Here is a 24289-nt window from a genome sequence, read left to right as displayed (position 1 = left end):
TTATGTATTGGTCGATTGCTCTGGCTCCATGACCAGTCCCCATTCCATTTTGAAAAGACCGCTTGTTTCGGAGTGACCACGCCCTCTCCTAGCTAAGAACTTAGAAAACAAGGGATGTTGTGGCCCGACAGATGTAAGTTCCCGGCCGACCTTTGCAATAGTACGAGAACCAGGGTCCGGAAAGCTACATAGGGTCGTTGTCGAGAATATTCTTTGCAGCGTATTCAAGGCTATCCGCACGCGACAGGTGCCACTTTCGTGATCACATATGCCAACGCTCCATCCTCCATGATCCACGTACCAACGGTAAGACGCGTCGTTAGGATCGCTCTCCCAAGAAAGGAGCGCTGTCTCTTGTGTCGCAGCTTCGCGTACCGCTTCGGTGAACAGGAATCCGGATCGTTCGTGCTGTCTAATGTATTCGGCAAATTTGCTTCGGCGGAACAGCACTCCGAATGCCAGGATCAACTTTTCGAGGCATGTGCGCCATGGTACGGCATATACAGAACGTAACCATCCCAAATCGCCTACTTCCATATGTTCGCCACTGAATGACAGCATTGGTCTCCGTATGAGTGTATATCCCACGGTATAGGGATCAAGGGCGTCTGAAGTCAGGCTTTTCGCAACGAGAGCTGCTTCACAAACGCACAGTTTTCTTTGTCGATGTCTCAGAACACGAGCTGTCAGATCTGTCCAGTGCATATCATAGTCGGCTTTAATTTGATCTGACTCCCAGCAGAGGCCCAAAAGAGAAAATACGCGATCTCTTGGCACAGCGCAGTCCTTGTCGCGGAAGCGACTGAGTAAAGACAGTAGGCTTGTGTTTCTCAGCGACTTTAATGGATTCTGGGTACGATAGACTTCAAATTGTTGGAAAGGCGTTTGCGTAAGGTCAAGGCTGAGCCGATCGATTCTGCTGCAGAAGCGACGTAGCGACAGCGTAGTTGCATTGAGTGAGACCACAACACTCCTTGCGAGAACAATCTCCTGGACGACCCAGGCCCGATTCCAGTACTCATTGTGAAGAATATGTCTTCCTGCCAGTTCAAGGTTTTTTCGCGGCTCAAAACGTTTGACTTGCTTGCTGCCATTTGATGAGCTACTAGAGAGCAGCATGGATATGTGATCGACGTCTGACGTTGTTCCAAGCCATACATGGACGTGTAGCGCATTGGCGAAGATCTGACCCATCTGAGCAACCTGATGATTTCGCTCAGCACCATCTGATTGGTTTATGCACAAAGCATCGATCCAGTACTTCTTTTGCGTGACTTGCGACCACTCAGGCTCGGTGCTTACCAGATGAAGAAAGTCATACAGGTTACGGCGTATGGTGAACAACTTTCCGTCCAAGAGTATGTTCTTCGAAGTACTTGGATCTTCGTCACCCCAGCGATAGGATAGGCATACGTATTCCGTTTCAATGGTCGCATGCGATACGCCGCAACTGATCAGACCTTCTGCGGAAAGACCAGGCGTTATCTCGATGAGCCGGATGGATGGTTGTGTATGATCCAACGGCGCATGCTGGAAACAAGGACGGTGCTCTGTCCCGAGTAAAGTCGTCATGAGGCCACAAATCGCGCGAGGTGCGCGAACACGAAGCAGACGAGGCTGAAAGTAATTGAGTACAACCTGACACGATGTGGCTTGAAGTCGAACGACAAGCACAAGCTTGGAACGGCGTGCTAATACTTGAGCGTTATAAACCAAGTATCAGACTAACGATATGCTGCTTCTTGAGTGCGATGAGGTGGAGATGCTGAAGTTTGCGGGGTGGAAGCCTGGGACGGAGCTGCAGGTGGGGTGTCAGCCGTCATCATCGTGGCTGTACACCTGCACACAGATTCTCGCGATAATCTGGAAATCCCCTGCTAGCCTTGCACCTTTTGACATCAGCATAGATTTCGACGTTAAGACATATTCCGAGGCAACGTAGACTTCTAGGAGGTAGGTGCTTGGGGTTTCCTTTGTATCGTGAGGAAAGAGCTCAGGGGGCAGTGGCCGCCAAGCTAGCCAAAGCGCCTACTTGAAGCAGCTAGTTCTTGAAGATACACTCACGATAATGCGCGAACAAGAAAGCACGTCATAGGCAACGGAACAATGCATTCCCATCGCATTCTTTGCGTATGGCAAAAAATTTATTTACTCTCAGAAGCTAATTACTGCGTGATAACGCCATCCATCGACAGCTCCTCGTCTAATCCGACGTAGTACCTAATCCAATTGAAGATGGACTTGTGCCAGAGAAGACTGTTCTGCCTGCTTGTAACCCAATGACCTTCATCGGGGAAATGCAAGAAGCGCGACGGCACACCCAAGCTTTGCAGAATGTTGAACGTCTGCAGACCCTCGGCCTGCACAACACGGTAATCAAGATCGTTGTGGATGATGAACTCGGGTGTGCTGGCATTGGCGAAATGGGCAAGAGGGTCCCAAAGTTCGTAGTTGGCGCGGTCGTTCCAGACCGTGCCGTTGTTGTCGCGTTGGATGAACCATAGCTCCTCGGTGGCGTAGGAACCGACTTGGTTGATTTTTCCGTCGTGGCAGACGAGGGCTTTGAACTCGCGGCCTAGGTCGTGACCTTGTACCCAGTTTGTCATGTAGCAACCGAATGATGCGCCGGCGGCAATAGCACGGTCGGTATCGATATAGTCGACGTTGTCGCGGAGGTGCTCAAAGACCTTGACGAGATCAGTGTAAGGAGTTCCGCCCCAGTTAGCTTGAATCTTATCCGTGAAGGCTTGGCTGTAAGATGGCGATCCGGTGAATTGCGTTGCAGTAACAACGAAGCCCTGATCTGCCCAAGTTCTCAAGTTCCATCGTACGCTCCAGTTGTCTCCCTGAGTAGATTGTGGTCCACCGTGGATAACGAACGCCAGAGGGTACTTCTTGCTTGGGTCAAAGCCAGTGGGGTAGAAGACAAAGGTCTGGATATCGTCGCCGTCATCGTTGGTGACCCAGAAATTCGATACAGAGTCTGGCTTGAGACCCTCCAGCTCTGGATCAACTTCGTTGGCAGTGAAGAGGACATGCTTGTCCTGGCCAGGGTATTGTTTGTAGAACATCCGGCTGGTCCAGGAAGCCGCTGCTGAGACGAAAGCACTGCCGTCGGGTAGAACACCGAAGTCGGAAAGCACTGTATCAGGACCGGTAAAGTTGACGGGTGTGAAGTCGGCTGGCGCGTCTTCGGGAACAAGCCATAAGCGAACAGAAGCGTGCAACTCGGAAGTGACCCAAAGATCGACATCATCAGGACTCCATTGGAGACCGGTCGGGCTGGAATCCCAGTCTTCAGCGACGGAGCGGACTTTGCTGTTCATACCATCAATCTCCGCAACGTACAGCTTGTATTTGTCTGATTCGTAATCGATGCCATCTTGCTGTGTGTATGCCAGCTTGCTGCCGTCATGCGACCAAACAGGAGCACCAGATGCACCCTGAGCTGTCTCAGGGGCAGTAGTGCCAGGTCCGTTAATTGGTACAGCGACCGCGGATCCGTCAAATGGAGCAACGTAGATGTAGCTAGCTGTGTAGTTTGCCTTGGGGAGATCTGGGGATTTGGTACGGAAAGCAACCATGCTACCATCGGGAGACAGATCATAGTCACCCGGGTCGCTTGAGGAACCCTGGACAGGGCTCTCTGGGCGCGTCACAGTGTAGTTCATGCCGTACAACAGGTTCTTGAGCTCTCCACCATAGTTGTAGCTTCCGTTGCCGCCGTTCAGAACTCCGCTGAAGACAGCAACACGCTCGGCAGTGATGTAGTAATCCCAATGCCTTACAAAGTTACTGTCGTATAACTGTCCGAGACTCTTCGGGGCTGTGACAAGTTCGGGGTTGTATGCGGTTCCATTGCTTTCGTATGAGAGGCAATTGCCAACAAAGTTGATGCCTGACTCGGTTTTGACAGCCTTCAATCCAGAAAGAGGAGCATGTAGAGATGCTACCAAAGTTGGCTCGAAAGAGTCGCCACTGAGATCAGCAGTGTACAGAGTGACACCTCCGGGAATTTCCTCGTTGGTTGCGTTGAGGTAGAGAATGCTGTCCGCAGTGTCACCGACCCACACAACCTCCGAGGCATCGCTTCCGAAGGGCGCTTTGGTGATGTTTCCAGACTCGGTGTCAATGAAGTACCAAGAAGTGCTGGACTTTTCAGACGTCCAGTTGAATTTCGTCTCGGAGAACAAAGCACGGTCCTACAAAGTCAGCATCCAGCCACCATAAGAGACAAGCTGGTCAACTCACTCCCTTGGGGCTCAAGTTACCAGTGCTTCTGCGAGGTGCAGCAAGCATGCCCCTAAGTATCGTCAGAATGAAGGTGCGCAAGCATTAGGCTGGACTTACTCGACTGTTATGGCTTTAGCAGACCCCAGCAAGAGGCCAGCGGCCACGAGCACCTTCTTGATGGCCATCTTTTCTGCACAGCTTGAGACGGATTCAAGAAGTTGGAAGTGCAGGAGAGACCTCTGTGAGATCAAGCCGGACTACTGGGACATAATTTGTAGTCCGGGTTATCGGGCGCGGCGTCACTATGCGGAGCGGAGCATCACAATCACTGCCAAGACGTTGAAGATACGCACCTGCCTCATTAGCCATGTGCCAAGGAAGCTTTCCACGGCTTAACCGACTTTTATTGAGCCGGCATCTGGGCAGACGTTGGACTTGTGCTTTTTGGACGATGATATCGCTGATAGGAGCGGGGTTCCATGGAACGCGCATGTTGTATTTGCAGGACCTGCCAGATGAAGCTTGAGACGGTGTGCGGCCTGAAAGAAATCCGGGTGACAGGAACGCGAGGGATTGCCAAGGTGTAGGGTAGTACGGATCTGTTCAGACGTGTCCCGAGCAGCCGTCACAGTGGTTCTGTGTTGCCGGACACGAACTCACGACGACTGTTTGAGAACCGCGATGAACTGCAAGATGACGAGATGGTTCACGGTGCTTGGCGCCAAGCAAATGCGTCCCAGCTGGACGACCAAACGCCTCATTTCTACGTCCATTGCATCAACATATCTGAGATGGTCTGCGGATCTTTGTCGTGAACCTGTGTCTTCGTAGTCGGGAATCTGATGCAATGTCACTAGCTTGACCTTGATGGTGCGAATAGTGGTAAGTCAACTGCACCGAATTGCGTGTGGACCGTTGGTTTCGAGGAACAACCAAATGAGCCTTTAAGATTGATCATCATACACGTGAATGAAAACCATAGCCTCTCCAATCTCTGGAAAGAGTCGATGGCTGCGAAAGAGGCCGGTCGACGTCCACTTCTTGACGCAGATGGTCCTTTCGATACATGATGATAACGATAGTCAAACATACTACATGTGAACGAGCATACAGACACGTCAAATACGTCTTGAGACAGATGCTTACCACGGACCCCGGCTGAGGCCGGCTTAAGTCTGACTGAATCAAGAAACACCGTGTAGAAGCAGCCGTGAGCGCACCGAGCTACGCGTTCAAAAATTAGGCATGTTAATGCAGAAGACTCGCATTGTGGTCTGCGAATGCGGGATGAAACCTGGATCGACACGGCTGGGCAGGACGCTAAATTTAGTGTGCTGGCTGCGCCACTGCTCTAAGGCAAGAACAACGCGTTAATCAGCAGGTGGCCTCAACAAAAGACGGGCGGCAGCTGGCCTAAAGATGTCGATGTGTAGTAATACTGGGAAGCATGCCTTGATACTGGACATGTGATGAAATGTCGACTCTTGATATTGCTCAGTCCTGCCAATAGCGCTAGGGATGTGGCACTTCCGCATTCTGAAGTTGTTAAAAGTGTGTTTGCGGGCCAATCACATGCCGTGACATGCGCGTCTTCTCCGTCCGGATCGCGATTGAGCATAACAGGCCCTAATTCTCCTTTACACAGAGCTCCCCTAGTGGCATGACGATGACGTTGCGCCCATGCCTGGCCATAGTACGGGCTGTTAACGCGATGGATGCCGCCCTGTTCGCCAGTGCAGCCAGCTAAGGCCAGCATCATAGCCGTGGCGGCGCTGGGAAAACAGTCATTCCCGCACCTTCTTTGCGGCCAACCTCGAGTCGAAACGGAAGGAGCGTGTGTGCACCGTATACGAAGCTAGCGCCTTGTTGGTCGCGCTTCCATGGCCTGGCTTTCCTGATCCGCTGCACCCCACCGTAAACATTCGCCTCAGGAGTTTCACTACCAACGCTTTGGGTTTCCGGCTCCAGCTCTCCAACCTCACCCGCCTTCGATTCGTACACTCGCTATACGACGCTTTGTTATCGTCTTCTCGTCCATGCACTGCCGCTGCTGATCGCCCGGGTTCCGTCGCCCCTGCCAGCTCATCGGCGCAGCTTCCTCTGACGCCTGTTTCACTCCCAGCAGGCTTACCCTCGCTCGCCGTAGTACACTCTTCAGCTGTGCCCCAACGCATTCCACAACAGACTGCTCCGACCTACGCTCACCCACCGCACCCCCGACGCCGCCCACGAAACTACTGCCACGCCCACACATTCCATTGGAGACCGCCACCGGCCCATCTTTGCGACACCATCTTAAGACGATCGCGTTGAGACGCAGGCTGGAGGGTGAACATGAAGAGGGGGACGTCATGATGGCCGTTACCACCTCGCGCGATGACGCGCTGCGGCTGCCTGAGTCCGAACAGCTCACGATACCCTCGATACGACCCACACAGACGCCCCCACGATCGAGACGGAAAGCATCTACGTTGCCGGCCCTGCGCGCATTCTTCCCCCTTCTCGTCTTCCTCGCCATAGCCTCCTTCCTGCCAATCGCAAGCGCCGTATTCGTAAACTTTGAAGATTGCCTGACACGGGTCTACCTGGCCGACGGCAAGCAAACGCCCTACCTCCGCTTCACCCCCGAATACGTCTGGGCCGACTTCAGTCCGGATCACACTCTTAATGTCACCGTATACGGCAATGTCTCGGGTCAGGCCCAGCTTGGTGACTACCCACCTTTGAACGACGACAATTGGAAGGACCCGAATATGACGTTTGGCAAGATTGTGAACCTCGCTCCGAACCACAAGCACTACACTACTCTGTTCTGGAACAACAAGGTCCTGACCTACAACGCATACAACGCGCCCGCCGCCCAGTTTTGTCAGTCCGTACTGAACACAAGCTGCCCGGTGGCTCCATCCTTCGGTGGGAACTTGAGCGAATTCTGGACCTTACCAGCTGTCAGTGTCGCACACAACTTCGGTAGCTCGTACGCATTCTCGACTTGGGCCTCGACACTGCGCATCGTTTCTGGTGACGACAATGCACAGGCTCTCGGCTGCATTTCTGCAAACATCACACCAGACCTCGGCAAAAAATTATCCGACGCGATATGCTACCTTCCGGCTGCCGTGCTCGCCCTCGTGGCTATTGCAACCGTGTTCGCGGCGACCTGCAGCCCATGGGGAACGTCAAACATCTTCCGCTGGACCAGTAACTATGGTCGAGATGAGGACCTGCTGCGGCTGGTCACGCCAGGATTTGGAGATTGTTTGCAGTACATCCAGTTCATCGTCTTGGCAGGAAGTCTCAGCCTGAACTACCCTGGTTACTTCCAGCCAGTCGTCAGCCAGGCCAGTTGGTCGTTACTCCTGTTTAATCAGAGTTTCGTCAGTCAAGGCAACGGCTCCCAGAGTCTTGTTGACGGCATCTACTTTGCTAACGGAACCTACGGCCTGAACCGCCTGGGTCAGTACGTTGGGATGAGTAGAGAGCGTGATATATGGGCGTGCATGGCCATCTTCCTACTCGTTCTGATAGCCTGTGTGATTGTGCTTACCCAGCTCGGCTTCTTTATACGCTGGCTCTTCCGCTGGATTACCAACACGCAAGATGGTGATCTGACTGGGAAGAACTGGTCTTTCACCGCCGGCAACATCATCCGTGTCTTGTACAACTACTTCATGCTTCCGATTATAGCGCTGTCCCTGTTCCAACTCGTAGTCGGTCCACGCTCGCCGGCTTCCGTCGTCTCCTCAGCCGTCATCATGCTGATCATCGTCGCCGGATCAGTTACCTGGATATTCTGGTTTATCTTCACCACACGCCCTCGTGCTCATTTGTTTGACGACCTCCCTACTGTCTTGACCTATGGACCACTCTACAATACCTACTCGGATGATGCCGCTCCATTCTCTTTCATCCCTGTCCTGCTCACTATCATCCGTGGCATCGCTATCGGCGCTATTCAACCGTCTGGCATCGCGCAAATCATCATACTTGCTATATGCGAAGTTATCCTGATCCTTACTCTACATGCCTTCCGGCCGTTCCAGTCGAATACTTCGATGAATGCGTACCATACCTTCTTCGCCACAATCAGACTCATCTGCGTCCTTCTTTCGGTAGCTTTCGTACCTTCCCTCGACGTGGATGAAGCACCCAAAGGCTGGATCGGATACATCATCCTGTTACTACACGCTATCGTGTTGGTCTTCGGCTTCTTCCTGAACGCTCTTCAGACAATCATCGAAGTTTCTGCCCGACTTGGTGGCGTAGGTGCGGACCAGCGAGGTGGTCTTACCGCGGTCTTTGGAAAGCGACAACTGTCGAAACGTAACGTTCATCGAAACACTCGTGGTAGTCTGAACTCGAACGCTGCCATGTTGTCACACGATGAGAACAAGAACATACAGCTCATGAACAGTCGATCTCGAAGTATGTCTGCCAGTTCAGCCGTGCTGTTGAATGGGCCTTATGACCGAGACAGCCAACGGGCAAGTGTTGGATTTGACGGCTTCAGTCAGGGCGACTACGGAAATGTCAGTCCAACTCCAGGATCGGGTCCGGTGCCCTTCACTTTCTTAGGTGGTGGGTCTTCTGGCCAGAGCTCTCGCCGACCAACGATGGGCACCATGGAGGCCGCGGATCCATACTATCGACCTCCACGCCCTCGCAAGCATACGATGGATTCTCTAACCGCAGCTGCACCAGGCAAGGCGCCTCTGGGGAGTGCAGACATTGTGGACGCCCCCTACTCGGACAATCTGGACACTGAAGCTATCAAAGCCGGTGAAGGCCCGTCGCGTACTTCCGGCACACCTGCTCCAGCCTATCTGCGGTTGAATCGAGACGACTCGGACCCAAATCTTGATAGAAGGAACAACAACAATACCGACTATTCCGTGCGCGAGTCAGACTTTTACTATGGACTTCGTGGCCCTGCTTTGTCTTCTCAACCTACGCGAAAGCTGAAGACAGGGCCTGCGGATCCAATGAGTCCTGTCTCGTCGGCTACAGGTTGGTTCAAGAGCTTGAACCTATTGGGTGGGCGGAAGAAGGAAAAGAGCAAGGGATTTGAAGTGGTCAGAAGTACACGAATACCACCGCAGATGATGGCCGTGGAAGAAGACGCTGAGTCGCCAGCAGTCGTGCAGGAGCCATATCGGGACAGTCCTGAGTCACCTCCGCGAGCTCGGAACGCATCAGGAGGGTCAGGCGTAGCGACAGCGGCTGCCTTGGCTGGAGGGAGACGAGACTCTTCGGATAGCGACTCAGACACGAGTGACGAGGAACGAGATTACGATCCAGGCAATCGGATTTCGCCTATTGCACCGGCTCTGGGACCCATTGAGAGTTTTGGCGGAATCGAGCTGCCCAGTAGAATTGGGTCGCGTGCTTCCCGCGTTACGCAACCACCAGGACCTCCAAGTCGCGTGCCATCAATACCGCGCAAGAACTCACGTCGTACGAAGTCGACGGAAGCTGCTCTCCTCCCAGAACGGCTGTCGACTGTTATGGACGTGCCGACGTCAGTGAGTCCGAGCAGTCAAAGACGCAGTCAGCACCTGCAACCGGGCGGACCTGGAGGCCTTCCCATTCGCTTACCCTTTGGATCGACCGAACCTTCACCAGAGCGCTCGCCTGGGCCATCAGCAGCATCGAGCATATACCGTAATGACGGTGTCAGTGAACTGAATGCGCCTCCAGCGATTGGTGGAACGTCGGAGCGTCCTCTCAGCACTGGTGTTGTCCAGCACCATGTGACGAAAGACAGCGTCCAACGTGACGTGTATGACGCGGGAAGTCATCTTGAGGCTTCAGCGGAGATTGTGGACCGCAGTCGCAGTGGCAGCACCCAACACAGTGGGCGCAGCTACCACAGATGAAAAAGTCATTTCATTAATGTCTGTTTTCCCGTATACCATATTGGGATTGATAGATTCCCATTTTAATTTTGATCTTGGCGCAAGACGTGCGCTTACGAGTTTCCTTACTGTATAGTTGTGCAAAAGCGATTTTGATGGCGTTGCTTGGGATACACGAGCGATGGGCTCTTTTGGGCGTAGACGGGGCCACTACATACTTCTTGATACTTTCTACATACATAAGCGGAACGGAGTGCACAGGCACAAGTAGTAACGTACAATAGTAATCTCAGTCAATCCACGGCTATTCAGGACAGATGGACGCTCCAAAGTTTTGACACGTGAAGAGGGCCGACGAAGACGCGGCGACGCACCGTTGTTCCCTCGCAAGGCTAAGGCAGGCGTGGCGGCGCAGATGGTCGCGTGAAACCGCTAAGATAACGGCATAGTGGCGCCTGAGGCATTCCAACGTTGGCCGGCCACGCTTAGAAGCCACGGCTCTCTGCTCACCAGTACGTGTCGCGTTGTGCGCTATTTGACGCCTGGCCTTTCTCTGATCTATCTTCTGGACTTTGCACCTTCACGAGCGGCGCATACAGTAGAGTGGTAGGAGTTCCCCTCGCCGAGCCGACGCGCAGGACCCACCCACCTCCGGCCTCTACACCGCAACCCAGCGCTGCGCGACTTACAGGCGGGTGAAAGATAGCTGCCCTGTGGCTCCAGGCTGACTGGAACGAGCAGCGCTATCCACGTTCCGAGTGCCAAAGCCCACACGCGACGCAGACGCCCAAGCAAGTGGCGGCATGTCGCCGTGAGCCGGCCGACCTTCTCTACGAAGAGCACCCCTCCCGTTCACCATCACATAAGCCGTTGTTCACTCGCGCGTGAATTTGACGCTGTTGGCCTCTGTTGGCTCGCTCCCTCCGCTTTCGGTCGCGTCGATCCGTCACAAGCTCTCCCAAATGCCTCCGAACGCCAATCAACGCCCGAGTGGACCCTATTCACACCACTCGCACGCATACGGCGGTCAATATGACGGAGCAAGCAGCACCATAGACGGGCCACGCGAGGCTGTTATGGGCAGCAACTCCCGACACCATTCACAGGGCGTTGTCGCATCACACTTCCTGGCCCAGGACCGCGAAACATGGATGGACTTCCTGAGAGACGGTACCGAATCCACTGCCAACCAGCAACCACCGACTGCACATAGCAACCCCGCTGCCGCCACCGAAGCTCGCTCGAACCCTTCCCCGTCACGATACACCCTCCCAAACCGCCCCTCGCAACGCACCGACTCGTCCTCCTCCCGCAGCTCAGACCGCAAGCGACGTCTCACAACCGCCGACTCGCCCATGAGGCGGCCGTCGAGCATACGCATGCACTCGGAAAGCGCGGGCGACTCGAGTGCGGATCCCATCATGTTGGACTCGTCGCCTGCCTCCATCCGCGCATTACCTCCCACCCCGCCCGTCACATCACAAGCGAACACAGGCACCATGAGGAGACAAAGTGATATTGTGCTGCCGCCATGGCAGCCGGACAACGAAGTGTCTCAGTGTCCGGTGTGCAAGAAGCCCTTTACATTCTTACTTAGGAGGCATCATTGCAGGTACGTACCGCCAGACCTATCGTCGCAGTCGTGTCAGCCATCGGACGTTTGAGGTCATGTGCCTCGTCTGCTTAGAAACCTACAAGTTGCGCCCGTCTGGACTGTTTACTGACAACAAGAACAGGAAATGCGGGAGGGTCGTGTGCGCTTCATGCTCGCCACATCGTATTACTATTCCACGCCAGTTCATCGTGCATCCGCCGTCCGAGAATATAGCAAACTTCGTCGATCTGACAGGAGAAGACGAGAGCGCCATGTCAACTTTCGGCCCGTTCCGCAACCCAGCGCTAGGCGGAGGCGAGGAAGTCCGCGTTTGCAATCCTTGTGTACCTGATCCAAACTTCAGCCCACCTCCACGATACGATTCACTCGGTCATGGCTCTCGGCCCATCCCACCCCGATCTTCACAGGTCCCACCTCCACCACCCCCACATCCTCGCGCACACAGATCGTCGTCCAGCGTACATGATGCTTCGCGCGGCGCAGGCCAGAGCCATGCATATGGCACACGCGACCCCACAAACGAGAGCAATCAAAGTAGGAGAGTGAGCTATCATGCGGGCTCGCATATGGGAGAGCGGCGGCTGCCACCTCTCCCGCCATCTGCTATCGAGCAGCAACACCCACATCACCGCGCACCTCTCATTTCCCAAACCGTAGCTAACAACCGGGCCCGCAACGCACAAAACCGTGTGAACTTCGGGTACGGATCTTTCTCGGGGACCAGTCCTTTCAGCCAAGCCATGTCAACCCCTGTACCGCCTCCACTTCAACCTCAAAATGCCCAGCCAACCCGGCCTCGCCGCCAAATCCCTGAGGAAGACGAATGTCCCATCTGTGGCGAGGAGCTTCCTCCCCAAGGCCCTGACAACAACGATTCGGACCGCACCCAGCACATTGAAGAATGTATCGCCCTACACTCCGCTTCTCCAGGCCCAACAGCTGCACTCACGCCGCAAACATCTGCCAGCCTACCCACTCAACGCACCCGCGGTATGAGCAGTGCAGGTAATGGTGAAGGCGCCAGTAACGCAAATCGAATGAGCCATGCTGCGCGTGGAATGTTTCCGTACGTCGCGACTGAGAAGGACTGTGTTGATGAAGAGGGCAGACAGGCCGAGTGCACGATTTGTCTGGAAGACTTTGAATCTGGGGACAAGATGGCTAGGTTGGTTTGCTGGTGCAAGTTCCATGAGGTTTGTCTTTCCTTTTCCCAGTACGATGGGCCCAAGGTGCTAACATGTGTCTCAGACTTGTATCAAGGAGTGGTGGGATAAGAAAGGCCGGGGTGCTTGCCCCACGCACCAGTTGCAGGAGTAGCTGTGTGGTTATATCGATGACATCGACTGTTGCATATCCCACCGGTAGATACACTTGGCGCACCGCAGACTCTTGGGATTAGGAGCTTTCCTTTATCGGCGTTTTTGGTATACCCCTATCCTTCTTTATCATCATAGGCATTATCCTTGGTTTCGAGTGTCTTTGCATTTATAGACTCACTCTTCGTTCCTGATATGGGAGTATAGAAGAATATGGCATAGCAGTATTACTACACTCAATACACCGAAAACAAGCCCCATGGTGGGAAGCAACCTGAGGCTTTGGTTACTACAGTGATGGTCGTTATAACCTCAATCTTGCTGTTTCCATGGAGTCATCCATTTCCCTGCGGTCGTGAAGATTCGATAATTGATGTTTCCTGCATCGAGCTTGTGAGGAATTGTCAAGAAGCATTACCAGGGACGTCACTTTTGGGTTCAAGTGCGATCACCAGAAGACGTCGGCGGCGTCTATTGCGACTTCCTGCAGGCACCGGACTAGGGTGATGGAAGTGGGTCTTAAGGCTAGTCCCACGAGGCTGGTAAGGCGAGTCGAGTAACGATCCTCGACCCACTCCCAACATCGCATCTCAGCGCGTCACGTCGCCTAGTCTCCAGCCTCCGAACTTCTTTTGTGGCAGCCACATCTCGCGACTTCATCTCGACACAACAACCATGTTGACGCAGCTTCCTTCATTCCGTACTCAAAACCGGCTAATGACGCGTAAGCAAGTCCCATGCTACCCGCGCGAACGCGCCTCAGAACTCGGTCGTCCTTTGCTAGCTCTATGGGTGTGGAACTCAGCATCCAGCCCATTAAACAAATGTTTCCGCTTCTGGAGTGTTGCATCTTGAGAGTGATGGATCTGCCGTAGGTCGAGGCGAATTCGCATTCGCGCAGGCGTTGGCTACAAATGAGGAAGCGGTGAGTAGGGCAGCCGCTGATGTAGTAACAAGACTATTAGTCAAACCTAGAATTTAGCTCTCTTGTTGTATACCCCGAGGCCATCGTAGAGGCGACAAACATATTCGCCGACACTAGATGAATAGCGCCGTCGTCCCGTCTTCGGTCCGCTTCATCTAAGACCTCTGATCGCTTGTACCAAAGTCACATCGTTTTTCTTTCCCGCACCACATCCCTCTCGTTTTCTTCCCCAAGACCCTCTGCCACCATGGTACAATTACAGCGGCTAGGTTTATTGACTGTGGCGCCCGGTCTCCTTTCCTTGGCTACCGCCAATGAATACGATTACGACGTGCTCGTGGTCGGTGGAGGCTCCAGTGGCACTCACGCTGCCATCCGGCTGCAGCAGTCTGGAAAATCGGTTGCGCTCGTTGAGAAAGAGTGCCGGCTGGGTGGACACACCAACACCTACAAGGACACGGCGACTGGCGAGACTTTCGATTACGGCACCCAAGTCCTCGTCAATACCACCACCGTTCGACACTTGTTCGACTCCCTCAACATTCCCCTAGCTCCTTTCAAGCCTGGTGGCCAGCCCAAGGCAGTCGATTTCCGAAATTCGGTCGTCGGGCCCTCATGGCCCGTCGTCGACGCTAATGCCTCTGCTGTAGCTCTGGATAAGTACCAGGCTCTTCTCACGCAGTACCCAGACGATTTCTTCCGTGGATACCACCTCCCTGACCCCGTTCCGGAGGACCTGTTGATGCCTTGGGGTGACTTCCTGCGGAAATACGACCTGGGTGCGCTGGCGTATGATGGCTTCTTGCAATTCCAAGGCATGGGCAACATCCTAGCCCAGCCTACCCTCTACGTGATGAAGCTCTTCAATCCCATGCAAGTATCAGCACGCAAGAACAAGACCAAAGTTTCGCAAGCAAACCATAACCAGCAAGCGCTCTGGGACGCCGCAGAACAGAAACTCGGGATGAGCAGCAGCTCTGTTGTGAAGTGTGCCAACATCGACTCCATCACACGCAGCCCTTCATGCGTCACTCTGGTCGCCCAAACCCCATCAGGCACTCAGACCATCCGCGCAAAGAAACTTCTCATGACCATTCCTCCTAAGGTCGCCCTCCTCGACCAGTTCCTGGATTTGAACACGGAGGAAGCAGACCTTTTCTCTCGCTTCAACAGCAGCGGATATTGGAACGCAGTTGTGGCCAACACTGGCTTCCCACAGGGCGTCTCTATGTACAACTACGACGCAAAAGCCGCCTTCGGTATCCCCGGGCTGCCAGGCGCATACTATTTCACCGCCGAAATCGACAACCTCTATTCAGTGCAGTACTCCACTCCCATGGAAGCCTCGGACGACTACTTCACCTCCGATGTCCTCGCCACGGTCCGGAGAATACGCGATGCGCTTGATCTACCCCCTGCCAATCAATCTACGATAATAAAGGCTAGCAATAACCATTCGCCCTTCGCCTTGAGCGTATCAGTCGATGAGATCAAGAACGGCTTCTACAAGCGCTTTGTGGCTCTGCAAGGTATGAAGAATACGTTTTGGACGGGAGCGAATTGGGCTTCGGGGAGTTCGAGCACGATTTGGGATTTCACGGAGGTGGAGGTTTTGCCTGCTATTCTTAAGAGCTTGGAGTGAGCAAATGTGTTCGATAGTGTATGCGTTAATGCTGTAGTCTAGTATCTACGAACGCGTATATTATTTAGCTCGCGGGTTCGTCTTCAGAACACCGACTCTTCTGGTGCAGACTCAGCAGCGTTAATATCTCAACTGCTATAACCTACACGAATTGAAGTTATGGATCTATTAGTCTCGGTCCATGACCTTGGGCAAAGCTGGACTCGTCTCTTTTGTAGGCTATCCTTACCGTACAGATCAAAGAGGGACCATAGAGATATCCTGATTCTTGCCCGCCCTGGGCCGATCGCAGCAACGCTTCTACCAAGAGGTTACGTATCTCTTGGCTCTATTGAACCCACGGAGTACGCATTAGTTAGCGTAGGCGTTTTTGTAAGCGACTTGATATGCTCCTGCCCACAATAGGTCGCATCAGGTAGTAACCTCGTGTCTTTGGTCGCAAAGGCCCGAGAACAAATGTAGTTAAGAACGACGCATTCATTTCCCTCCCCAATATGTACCCAATCAGTCCCGTTTGTCTCAATCTCAATATACGACCCGTTCCTGATTCGGCCATCGCTGTTGGGCTGAAGGTTGTCAATCTCAGGCGCCAGGCTTTGCATAACAACGAGAGTAGAACAAGCGCAGAGAGTATGCTCATTGCTCTTCATGATGGAGTACACCAGTTCAAGACCCGAACAACCGTAATCGACTGTGATAGCATGTGTCTCAGAGCATAGCGCAAGTAGTGAGAAGATCCTATCTCTGGCAACGCTGCATCTCTTGTCACGGAATGTTAACAGAAGGCTTGCTAGAGGGTTTCCGACAATTTTTTGACTGCTAATGAGCGCGAAAACTCGACCGATTGCTTCATCTGTATTCCCAGGCAAGCCACGGAGCAATACCCGAAGCCTATGCATTGTGATCGTTAATGGCCCAATTGCAACGGCGATGCGGCGCGCAAGTTTGAGCTCTTGTGTGATCCATGCTCGGGTCCAATAGTCGTTGCCGAGTAGATCATTGTTTACTGCTCTTCTTGCCTCCCGCACGGGTGTTCTTTCCTTCCAAGTAGAAGGATGACTGTACCTCAGCTGTAGTTCTCCATGATAATGTAGAACTGTCTCTTTCGACGCAAGTCCCAGCCATGCAATGACCGTTTCGGCCCTGGAGTATATCCTCCCCATCTGCATGACTTGGTGATTCCGTTCGACTGTGTTCTCTTGATCAACACAAACAGCGTCTATCCAATATGTATGAGCTGTACGCTCAGGATCGGCTCTGGTGACCTTCAAGTATTCGAAGAGATTCGGTTGAACGAAGAAATGTTTTCCGTTCATCAGTACAAGTTGTTTCGGTTCAGGTTCGCCCCACGCGTACGATAAGCAACGATAGGGCGCATAGTCTATGGTCGTATGCGATATGGAACATTGGACGAGGCCTTCAGCTGACAGCGTTGGTGATATCTTTAGCAGCCTTATGGGAGGCTGCGAATGATCGAGTGATTCGTGTTCGAAGAAATCGGTGGGAGAAGGCTGTACTATACTCCGCAGCTGCGAGACTGGGTCATCCGCCAGGATACTTGACGGGGAAAATGAAGTTGAAGTCGCCATGGTAAATCGCTTGAGACTTGACTCTAGCCCGAGCACGAGGATTGCGAAGGAAAGGTCAAGGTCGATGAAGAGTATCGTTGCTTCCGGTACCATGTGGAAGCGCGGCTGAGTTTATGCGGGGTTATCAGCTGAGGCAGCCACGGTGGGCGCAGCATGCTCAGCCGCAACACCGAAATCTTGCTGAGAACAGCGACGTAATCGCATCACTGAGAACGTGTTTCCAATCCAGAGGAACTGGTATGCAAGCTACCATGCGCGAGGGGGTTCGAACGCAGCGCTGAGCTGCGCCTTTATATCCTGTCAGCATCCGGTCAAGAAAAGGAGCTGATCGCGCAAGTCCTCCTTCTCAGCCTGCTCTTTTGGCCCGCTACAAGTATTTGTCAGCTCTCATTGTATTATCTTCCGGCTATCAAGATGGATTTCTCCAAAGATCCTATCATAATGACTGACACATCGGCACAAAACGGACAACGTACCAGTCCTCCTCCCCGCTTTGAAGGAAAGCCTTATCTGCAATGTCTCGACACGCTCGAGGATGCATTCCCAGCGCTCAAGTCCTTCTTGGAAAAGCTAGCAAACGAGGGAGAAGCCGGCCGTCAGGCTGTCAGGCAACACTACGAGAAAGAGCATCAACGTACGCCGGGTCGATGCTATTGCTTGGAGTTCAAGGCCAAAAGCGTTGTGGAGGTGGAAAAAGGTGGCTTTAAGAGCGCTGCTGTGCTCCGGGAGTACCTCAAGGAGAAGCCAGCCAATAAGAGCCGTGAGGAGAGACACAAGCGGCTCTTCATTCTTGAAGATATGGAACCGGACTATGTGGATGCACTGGGCCATCATCTAGGCGTCGACCCTCTGGTCTTCAGCGAGCAGATGAATACCTGGAACGTTAGTAATATCCATGTACGAACTGTATGTGAGACAGACACTGACTTCGTACACTCATCTTTAGTTCACGGACTCCTGGTCCATCCCACATAGAGGATTGCCATCGATGTCAGTGCCCGGGCAGTCATTCACGCTGCGCTACTACGAATTGCGGACTTTGCTCTGTGCCAAGTCGGTAAATGTTCTGAAACTGCAGACGTCGTTCGCAGTGAATCGTCGGAGATACGAGAGGTGGCGGGATATTGACGTACCATCATCAGGCACCCCTGATCGAAGGCATGCTTTTGTGAGACGGTGCGCTTCGTTCTGGACATCACAGACTTCTCCTTCAGATGGAGAGGCGAACGATGAAGGTTGGGATGGTAAGGCTTCTGAGACGATGTTATCTGGTAGATCACTGCTGACGGCCACCCACTTTAGCTGTCATCCTAGTAGATCCCGCCTTTGCTACCGCATGCGAGCCGCCAAAGACGGAGTCGGCCAGCGGCGGACGGGCGACGGGTGTGGCTGCAAGCGAGTGCTTAAAAAATCACGAGGCTGAACTGGATCCAAGTGCACGCAAAGCTCTAGATGATTGCTTGATCCTACAAGATCCCACAATCTTCCCCGACCGGTCGGAACTCTGGAAAGCACAAGACCACAATTCATCTCGACCCCCCAAACTCGAAGCGGTCTCTCATCAGAGCTGGCCGTACCACTACGGATGTTCTACATTAGCTCCCCTCATGTTCTCCGAAGTTGGTCTGGGTACAAAAGAGATGAATCTTCCAATGTTCCAACAAAAGCGAAATCTTACCAGTGCTATGGAAGAAATAGCATTCCACTGGACCAAGCTTGCCACTCCAGACTTGATCCAGCAGACGAACCTGAAGTCATCCAATGCTGCTTATTACCTCTTGAAACATGTTGCGCAACACTGGGTTAATCAACTTGAGCTCATGAATACCACCATTGCGAGGGCTGAATGGTTCGCAGATGACTACCAAGCCAAAATCGACGACAATTTGACCAAAAAGAAATGGAAGTCTGACCTACTGGAGATCAATGAGATTGCGAAGGACATCAATTACATGCGCCGACACTTGAATCACTTTTGGCGCGCTATGTATCTCAACCTAGAGCGTCTTGGTGTTCAACTAGGTGATGAAACTGTCACCAAAGAAGCGTCTCTAGCGATCAAGCATGCGCAGAAGGACTTCCTTACAATACACACAAGGATGCAGCCTTTGCGCGATCGCGCAGAAGCCTTGAACTCTGTCTCAAACGATCTCGCGAATCTTCGGGCGGCGTTCAGAGGCGTCTCAGACGGCGAGTTCGGCCTTCGTCTCAGCCTGTTCGCATCCATCGTCTTCCCGCTCACCCTGCTTGCTGGCATCTTCAGCATGGGGGACGACTTTCGCCCTGGTAGAAAACAGTTCTGGCAACTCTGGGCTATCGGCATACCCGTTTGCGTTGTGGTCGCACTCGGATTGGTGTACGGGAGAAGGCCTTGGGCAGTGGCCACCGATCTTTGGGAGTATGTAAGATCATGGTTCGAGTACTACGGGCTCATGAAGCCCAAGGAAAAGAATGCGGCGCAGAAACAGAAAATTGAAGGTACACAAATGAAAGAGAAGAGAACCCGCAAGCAAGGCGGACGAGCAAGTTTGGTGAGAAGGACAGGTTGGAACGTCCGGGACGAAGAACATGGTGTTGATGATTGAGTGTAGATTCATGATAATCCGAGGTGCAAGGCTAGAGTGGGGTCTGCCGAGGCAGCACGGGCTTGGCACCACCGGGGCCTCACCCCTGCATCACGGCAGCAATAGCTTCAAGCTGCGCCCTCTTCCACCTCTGCGAGATGGTCGTATGCGTATCATCCTCCACCCTCAAAACGACATTTCCATTGTCACCGCGCAGCCTCGCCGCAATCTGCATTCCATGATGGGCAGGTACGAAACAGTCATCCTTGCCATACCACAACTGCACCGGCAGATCCTTCCTGATGTCCTCGACCCGGAAACCCCAGTCACTACATATCGTTCGCCCATCCAACGCTATACCGTCGAAACCCTGCGCTCTCGCTTCACGAGTTGATCGTAATATCAGGCGGATGAGGTCCTCATCTGCCATGATCTCGCGATCCCTTGGATCCTTGATTGAGGCGAGCTTTGAGGGGTCTAGCACACGCTGTAAACGCTCCTCGTCGCTTAGATCCATACGCCCAAAAGCATCGCGGCTGAAGAACCATTTGATGAGAAAGACGGGCGCGTGCTTCCATCCGAACGGGAAGCCAAATTGGTGCTGGAGGTCTGCTCCCTTCATGCCAATGTCCATTGGTCCGACCCCACATACGACGGATACGCATTTGAGCTGCGGAGCTGGAAGTGCTGCTGCGCACGCAAGAGTATAGGGGCCTCCTCCAGATGCACCCAGAACAGAGTAGCTCTCGAGTTGCAGACGGTCGACGAGACATTGTAGGTCTCTTGGGCAATCCAACAATGTTCGTTGGGGATGCGGCGTGCTCAAGCCGATTCCAGGTCTATCGACCGCGATTATCCGTAAGCCTAGCTCCAGAGCGATATCCTGGTACGAAGCTGCTTCGATGCGAGACCCTGGAAGTCCGTGGTGATAAAAGATGGCATGGCCAGAAGGCGACCCGTACTGTGCGTAACCCAGCTTGCGCCCGTCGGGAAGCGTCAGTGTGTCTGAGGTATCATTTCCTAAGGGGTATCGACATTTGCGGGTATCTTCTCCGTGAGTGGTAGTTCCATGCTCTTCTATGCTCATAGCTGTGTATGATATGATGGGATATCCTGTGATGTACACTCGGCAAATAGGTGTGACGTGGTATTCTATCTTACGGGCAAATCGGATCGGACGTGCGCACTCTAACTACCATCATTATCACGATAGAACATGGTTTTATAAACACTCTCTTTGATGAGGAGAAGCCCCATCGGCACTGTCGGACAGCCGACCAACAGCATCAGGTGTTGTGCTTACTCCGATCCTTTCCGCGTTCTTGCGACGATTAGGCACCAGCTCAGCCTTGCCAAAACGTTCAGGGTGAACGGCAATCCATCCATCACCTTTATGTCTCGATGAGCGGCATGCGCCCACAAACTTTTCGCGTCTGTGCTGTGACTGCTTTACAGCACGGGAATATCAGGGTGCTCTATCTTTCTTTTCTACCTAGGAATGCGACACAGTTTCTACGTACAGTCTTCGAAGCGCAGGGAAGTGGGGACCAAGTTACCCGTCGCTTGAGGACCGCTGTAACATCGAAGTGTATTCATGATGCTCAACACAGTCGTTCAAGGCATACCTCACAGTTTCGACAAAGAGTACTTCAACTTCATTGTAGGCGGTGTGCCTGGTTTTGGTTCTAGTTGCTGCGGATTAGGGTGGAAGGAAGCTACCCATTCAACGCAGCCTTGGGCCTACGCTATTACCGGCCATGCTATTCTGAGGTATTTGACGCATACTAGCGACATACGCGCCCGTGTACCAGATTCTGCACATGCATAATCGTGAAAAGGTCTTGGCTACACTAGCTAGATATCTGCACATACACTATGCAGTCATCAGGCCAGATCAGCACACAAACGCCGTGTTACTTTACCTCTCCCGCTTCAACATAGTCTACACCGATTAGTCGAGATAGAGACACACTACGGAGTCTACGATCATGTATGTACGCCTTAGCATCGTACTCGAACATGGCAAGAGACGGCGAAATTTCCCCGCGTCCATGTATGGATTACCGCTTCCGGCTCGACCAGTGTATGTGAAATGCAGGAGAGAAAAAAAGCAGTCCAAGAGGCGTACTGTCAGCGCGTGCAGATATCCCGGTAGACACCATACCTGCAGCAGAAAATCTCGTTACCGTCTATGACGACGCGATTGCGTCGATTGCGTTGCGCTGCGTTCGAATGTGAGAGCTGAGAAAAGCGTTTCCCACTCGCCACCACCAAAGGATCAGCGCAAACCACGAGGTGTCAACACCAACACATCCCAGCATCCACGCGCACAACGCAGATCACCAAAGAGTGAGGCTCAACGTTGCACGTGTCAACTCGAGTCATGTCTCCACGCCACCGCAGTTCGCGAATCTGGCCCCAGAGCAAGTCTTCCGTCGATCAGCATGAGCGCGAAACCAATGCTCGGAACAGCATACTCGCCTTCGTAGCTCGAAGCAGTGGAGATCGGCAACGTTATCGACGGCGCCCTGCAGCATGTGCAATTATCGGCGTTGAGCGCTTTGCTGCGTGTGGCTGTCGGCTGGTTGGCTGCTGTGCGACGTAGTATTCGCGCGTACCTCACCGATCTCGAGACTGCGGTTCCGGCGCTGGGGGCCTCGATCCTGAAGACGTGTTCCGACAGCCTGTCACTCCAGACTATCGGGATTGCGTGACTAGCATGTGGTGCCCATGTTGTTGTATGCGAGGGTTTATTAACTTGTGATTGGCGGAATGGAGACGGGAGAATGTATGGCTGTGAGAGTGTGGATGTCAGGTAAAGCCGTGGCGGACCGTGGCGTAACAGGTCCATGCTGCACGGGATCATTCTCTCACTCACAGATTGTCATCTTGATTATGTAAGCCAGACTTCTCACACACTACTATTGCAGTGGATTATGCCTATAGATTAGTATGCGAAGTAAATATTTTTACGTATTAAATATAGCGCTAGAGGCTTAGCGCGCTAAGCTCTATATTATTTAACCTATCTGCACTTATTCGCAAGTAGGCTATAAAGGCTTTGCACCTTATACTTATCTCTATATATATATACTATTACTTATAATATATACTTAATATATTTAAATTATATATTAAATATAGCTTTAGCTATATTATACTTTAACTAAAAGTAATAATTAATTCTCTAAGCGTTTTTCTAATATAGACTACTTATATTATATCTTATATCTTATATCTTGTATCTTATATTACTCTATTATTACTTTATTATTACTTTATTATTACTTTATTATTACTACTTTATAACTAAGTATAATCTATTACTAACTTAGAGCTACTAATTAAAGCAAAGAGTAGTAAAGTACTATTCTAGTAATATATATAGTACCTACTAAGATAACTATCTACTTTAGAGTTATATATATAACTATTATAATAAGCTATATATCTATAGTAATTAGAAATCTAATTATATAGAATAATATCTAAATTTAAAGTAAAAGTATTATAATAATAATAAGAACTAATATAGTAAAGATAGTATTAGTAACCTAAGAATCTTAGTACTAGATATAAAAAGTAAAATAAAGGCTAATAGCTATACTAAAGATATTATAAGTAATATAAAGAATATAAATAAAGGTTATATAAACTTTTATAGTAGTATTTATAATAGTATTAAGTATAATAGTAAGGCTATTAGTAATATAAGAAGGTATAGTTCTAATAATTATATAAAAAGTAGTTTATATAAGGTAATTAGTATATATAAAGAACTTAGAAACTATATACTATACTTATAATATTAAACGCTAAGCTAATCTAATATTTAACTTCTAATATATAGAAGTCTATTTAGTAGAGCTTTCTAAGTAAGATAATAGTATTTGTTTATAAACTAGATATATTATTAAAGTAGTTAATAACGTATAGTATAAAGTAGGTAAATATATCTAATATAACTATAAGAGTAATAAGAGTAATAAAGATAAAGGCTATATAAAGAGGTATATTATTATATAAAGAAGTTTTTATAAAAAGATTATCTAGTAGATAAAGTAGAATATAGAAGTAAGTAATAGATATAGAGCTATTAGTAAATACTACTATAATATAAGTCTAAATATTAGCTATAAGAGTACTAGACTACTACTTATAAGATAAATATTAATAAAAGTAGAAACTATTATATAGGTATTAGAAAGTATAAAGATATATTACTATAAGAACGTAAGGTAATTAGTATAGATAAGAAAGTATATAAGTAATAGTTTTAGTAGAAAAGAGTTCTATTATAGAGAGATTCTATTATCTAAAGTATTATATAAGAGTCTAATACTAAAAAGTATAAGTAAAAGATAAAATAGTAAATAATAAGATAATTCTAAAGAGCTTTTATTAAAAGACGTTCTCTTTCTAAGTAATTTTTAGGTTATTAAAGATCTAATTTATATAAGAATACTTTATATACTAGTATAAACCTTCTCTTTCTAGTAGTATAGTTCTATTATACTATCTAGAACGTATTACTTACTTATAGTATAAAA

General features: G+C 50.9%; 5 protein-coding genes across 5 annotated transcripts; 3 read left to right on the top strand and 2 right to left on the bottom strand.

Annotated features, from left to right (window-relative positions):
- Positions 1–2165: 2165 nt before the first annotated feature.
- On the bottom strand, positions 2166–4418 carry J4E87_005865 (uncharacterized protein; the record flags this gene model as incomplete). Its single annotated transcript, XM_049377470.1, has 3 exons — positions 2166–4202; positions 4252–4303; positions 4351–4418. 3 exons carry the CDS (start codon positions 4416–4418, stop codon positions 2166–2168), a joined length of 2157 nt encoding a protein of 718 aa, XP_049232511.1.
- Positions 4419–6584: 2166 nt separating this feature from the next.
- J4E87_005864 (uncharacterized protein) lies at positions 6585–10109 on the top strand (the record flags this gene model as incomplete). Its single annotated transcript, XM_049377469.1, has 1 exon — positions 6585–10109. The coding sequence occupies one exon, from the start codon at positions 6585–6587 to the stop codon at positions 10107–10109; it is 3525 nt and encodes a 1174-aa protein (XP_049232510.1).
- Positions 10110–14191: 4082 nt separating this feature from the next.
- Positions 14192–15586, top strand: J4E87_005863 (uncharacterized protein; the record flags this gene model as incomplete). The annotated part of the gene is made up of 1 exon (XM_049377468.1): positions 14192–15586. One exon carries the CDS (start codon positions 14192–14194, stop codon positions 15584–15586), a length of 1395 nt encoding a protein of 464 aa, XP_049232509.1.
- A 2003-nt stretch (positions 15587–17589) lies between these two features.
- J4E87_005862 (uncharacterized protein) lies at positions 17590–19760 on the top strand (the record flags this gene model as incomplete). The annotated part of the gene is made up of 2 exons (XM_049377467.1): positions 17590–18061; positions 18478–19760. 2 exons carry the CDS (start codon positions 17590–17592, stop codon positions 19758–19760), a joined length of 1755 nt encoding a protein of 584 aa, XP_049232508.1.
- Positions 19761–19839: 79 nt separating this feature from the next.
- Positions 19840–20622, bottom strand: J4E87_005861 (uncharacterized protein; the record flags this gene model as incomplete). Its single annotated transcript, XM_049377466.1, has 1 exon — positions 19840–20622. A coding segment is annotated over one exon (783 nt), but the record flags the coding sequence as incomplete, so codon positions are not given.
- Between the last annotated feature and the right edge of the window lie 3667 nt (positions 20623–24289).

This window comes from Alternaria ethzedia (assembly GCF_023757985.1).
Source record: "Alternaria ethzedia strain BMP 0044 chromosome Unknown scaffold_13, whole genome shotgun sequence".
Lineage (NCBI taxonomy): Eukaryota > Fungi > Ascomycota > Dothideomycetes > Pleosporales > Pleosporaceae > Alternaria > Alternaria ethzedia.
Note: the sequence above shows the minus strand (reverse complement) of the source record. Positions and strands in the feature narration are given on the sequence as shown.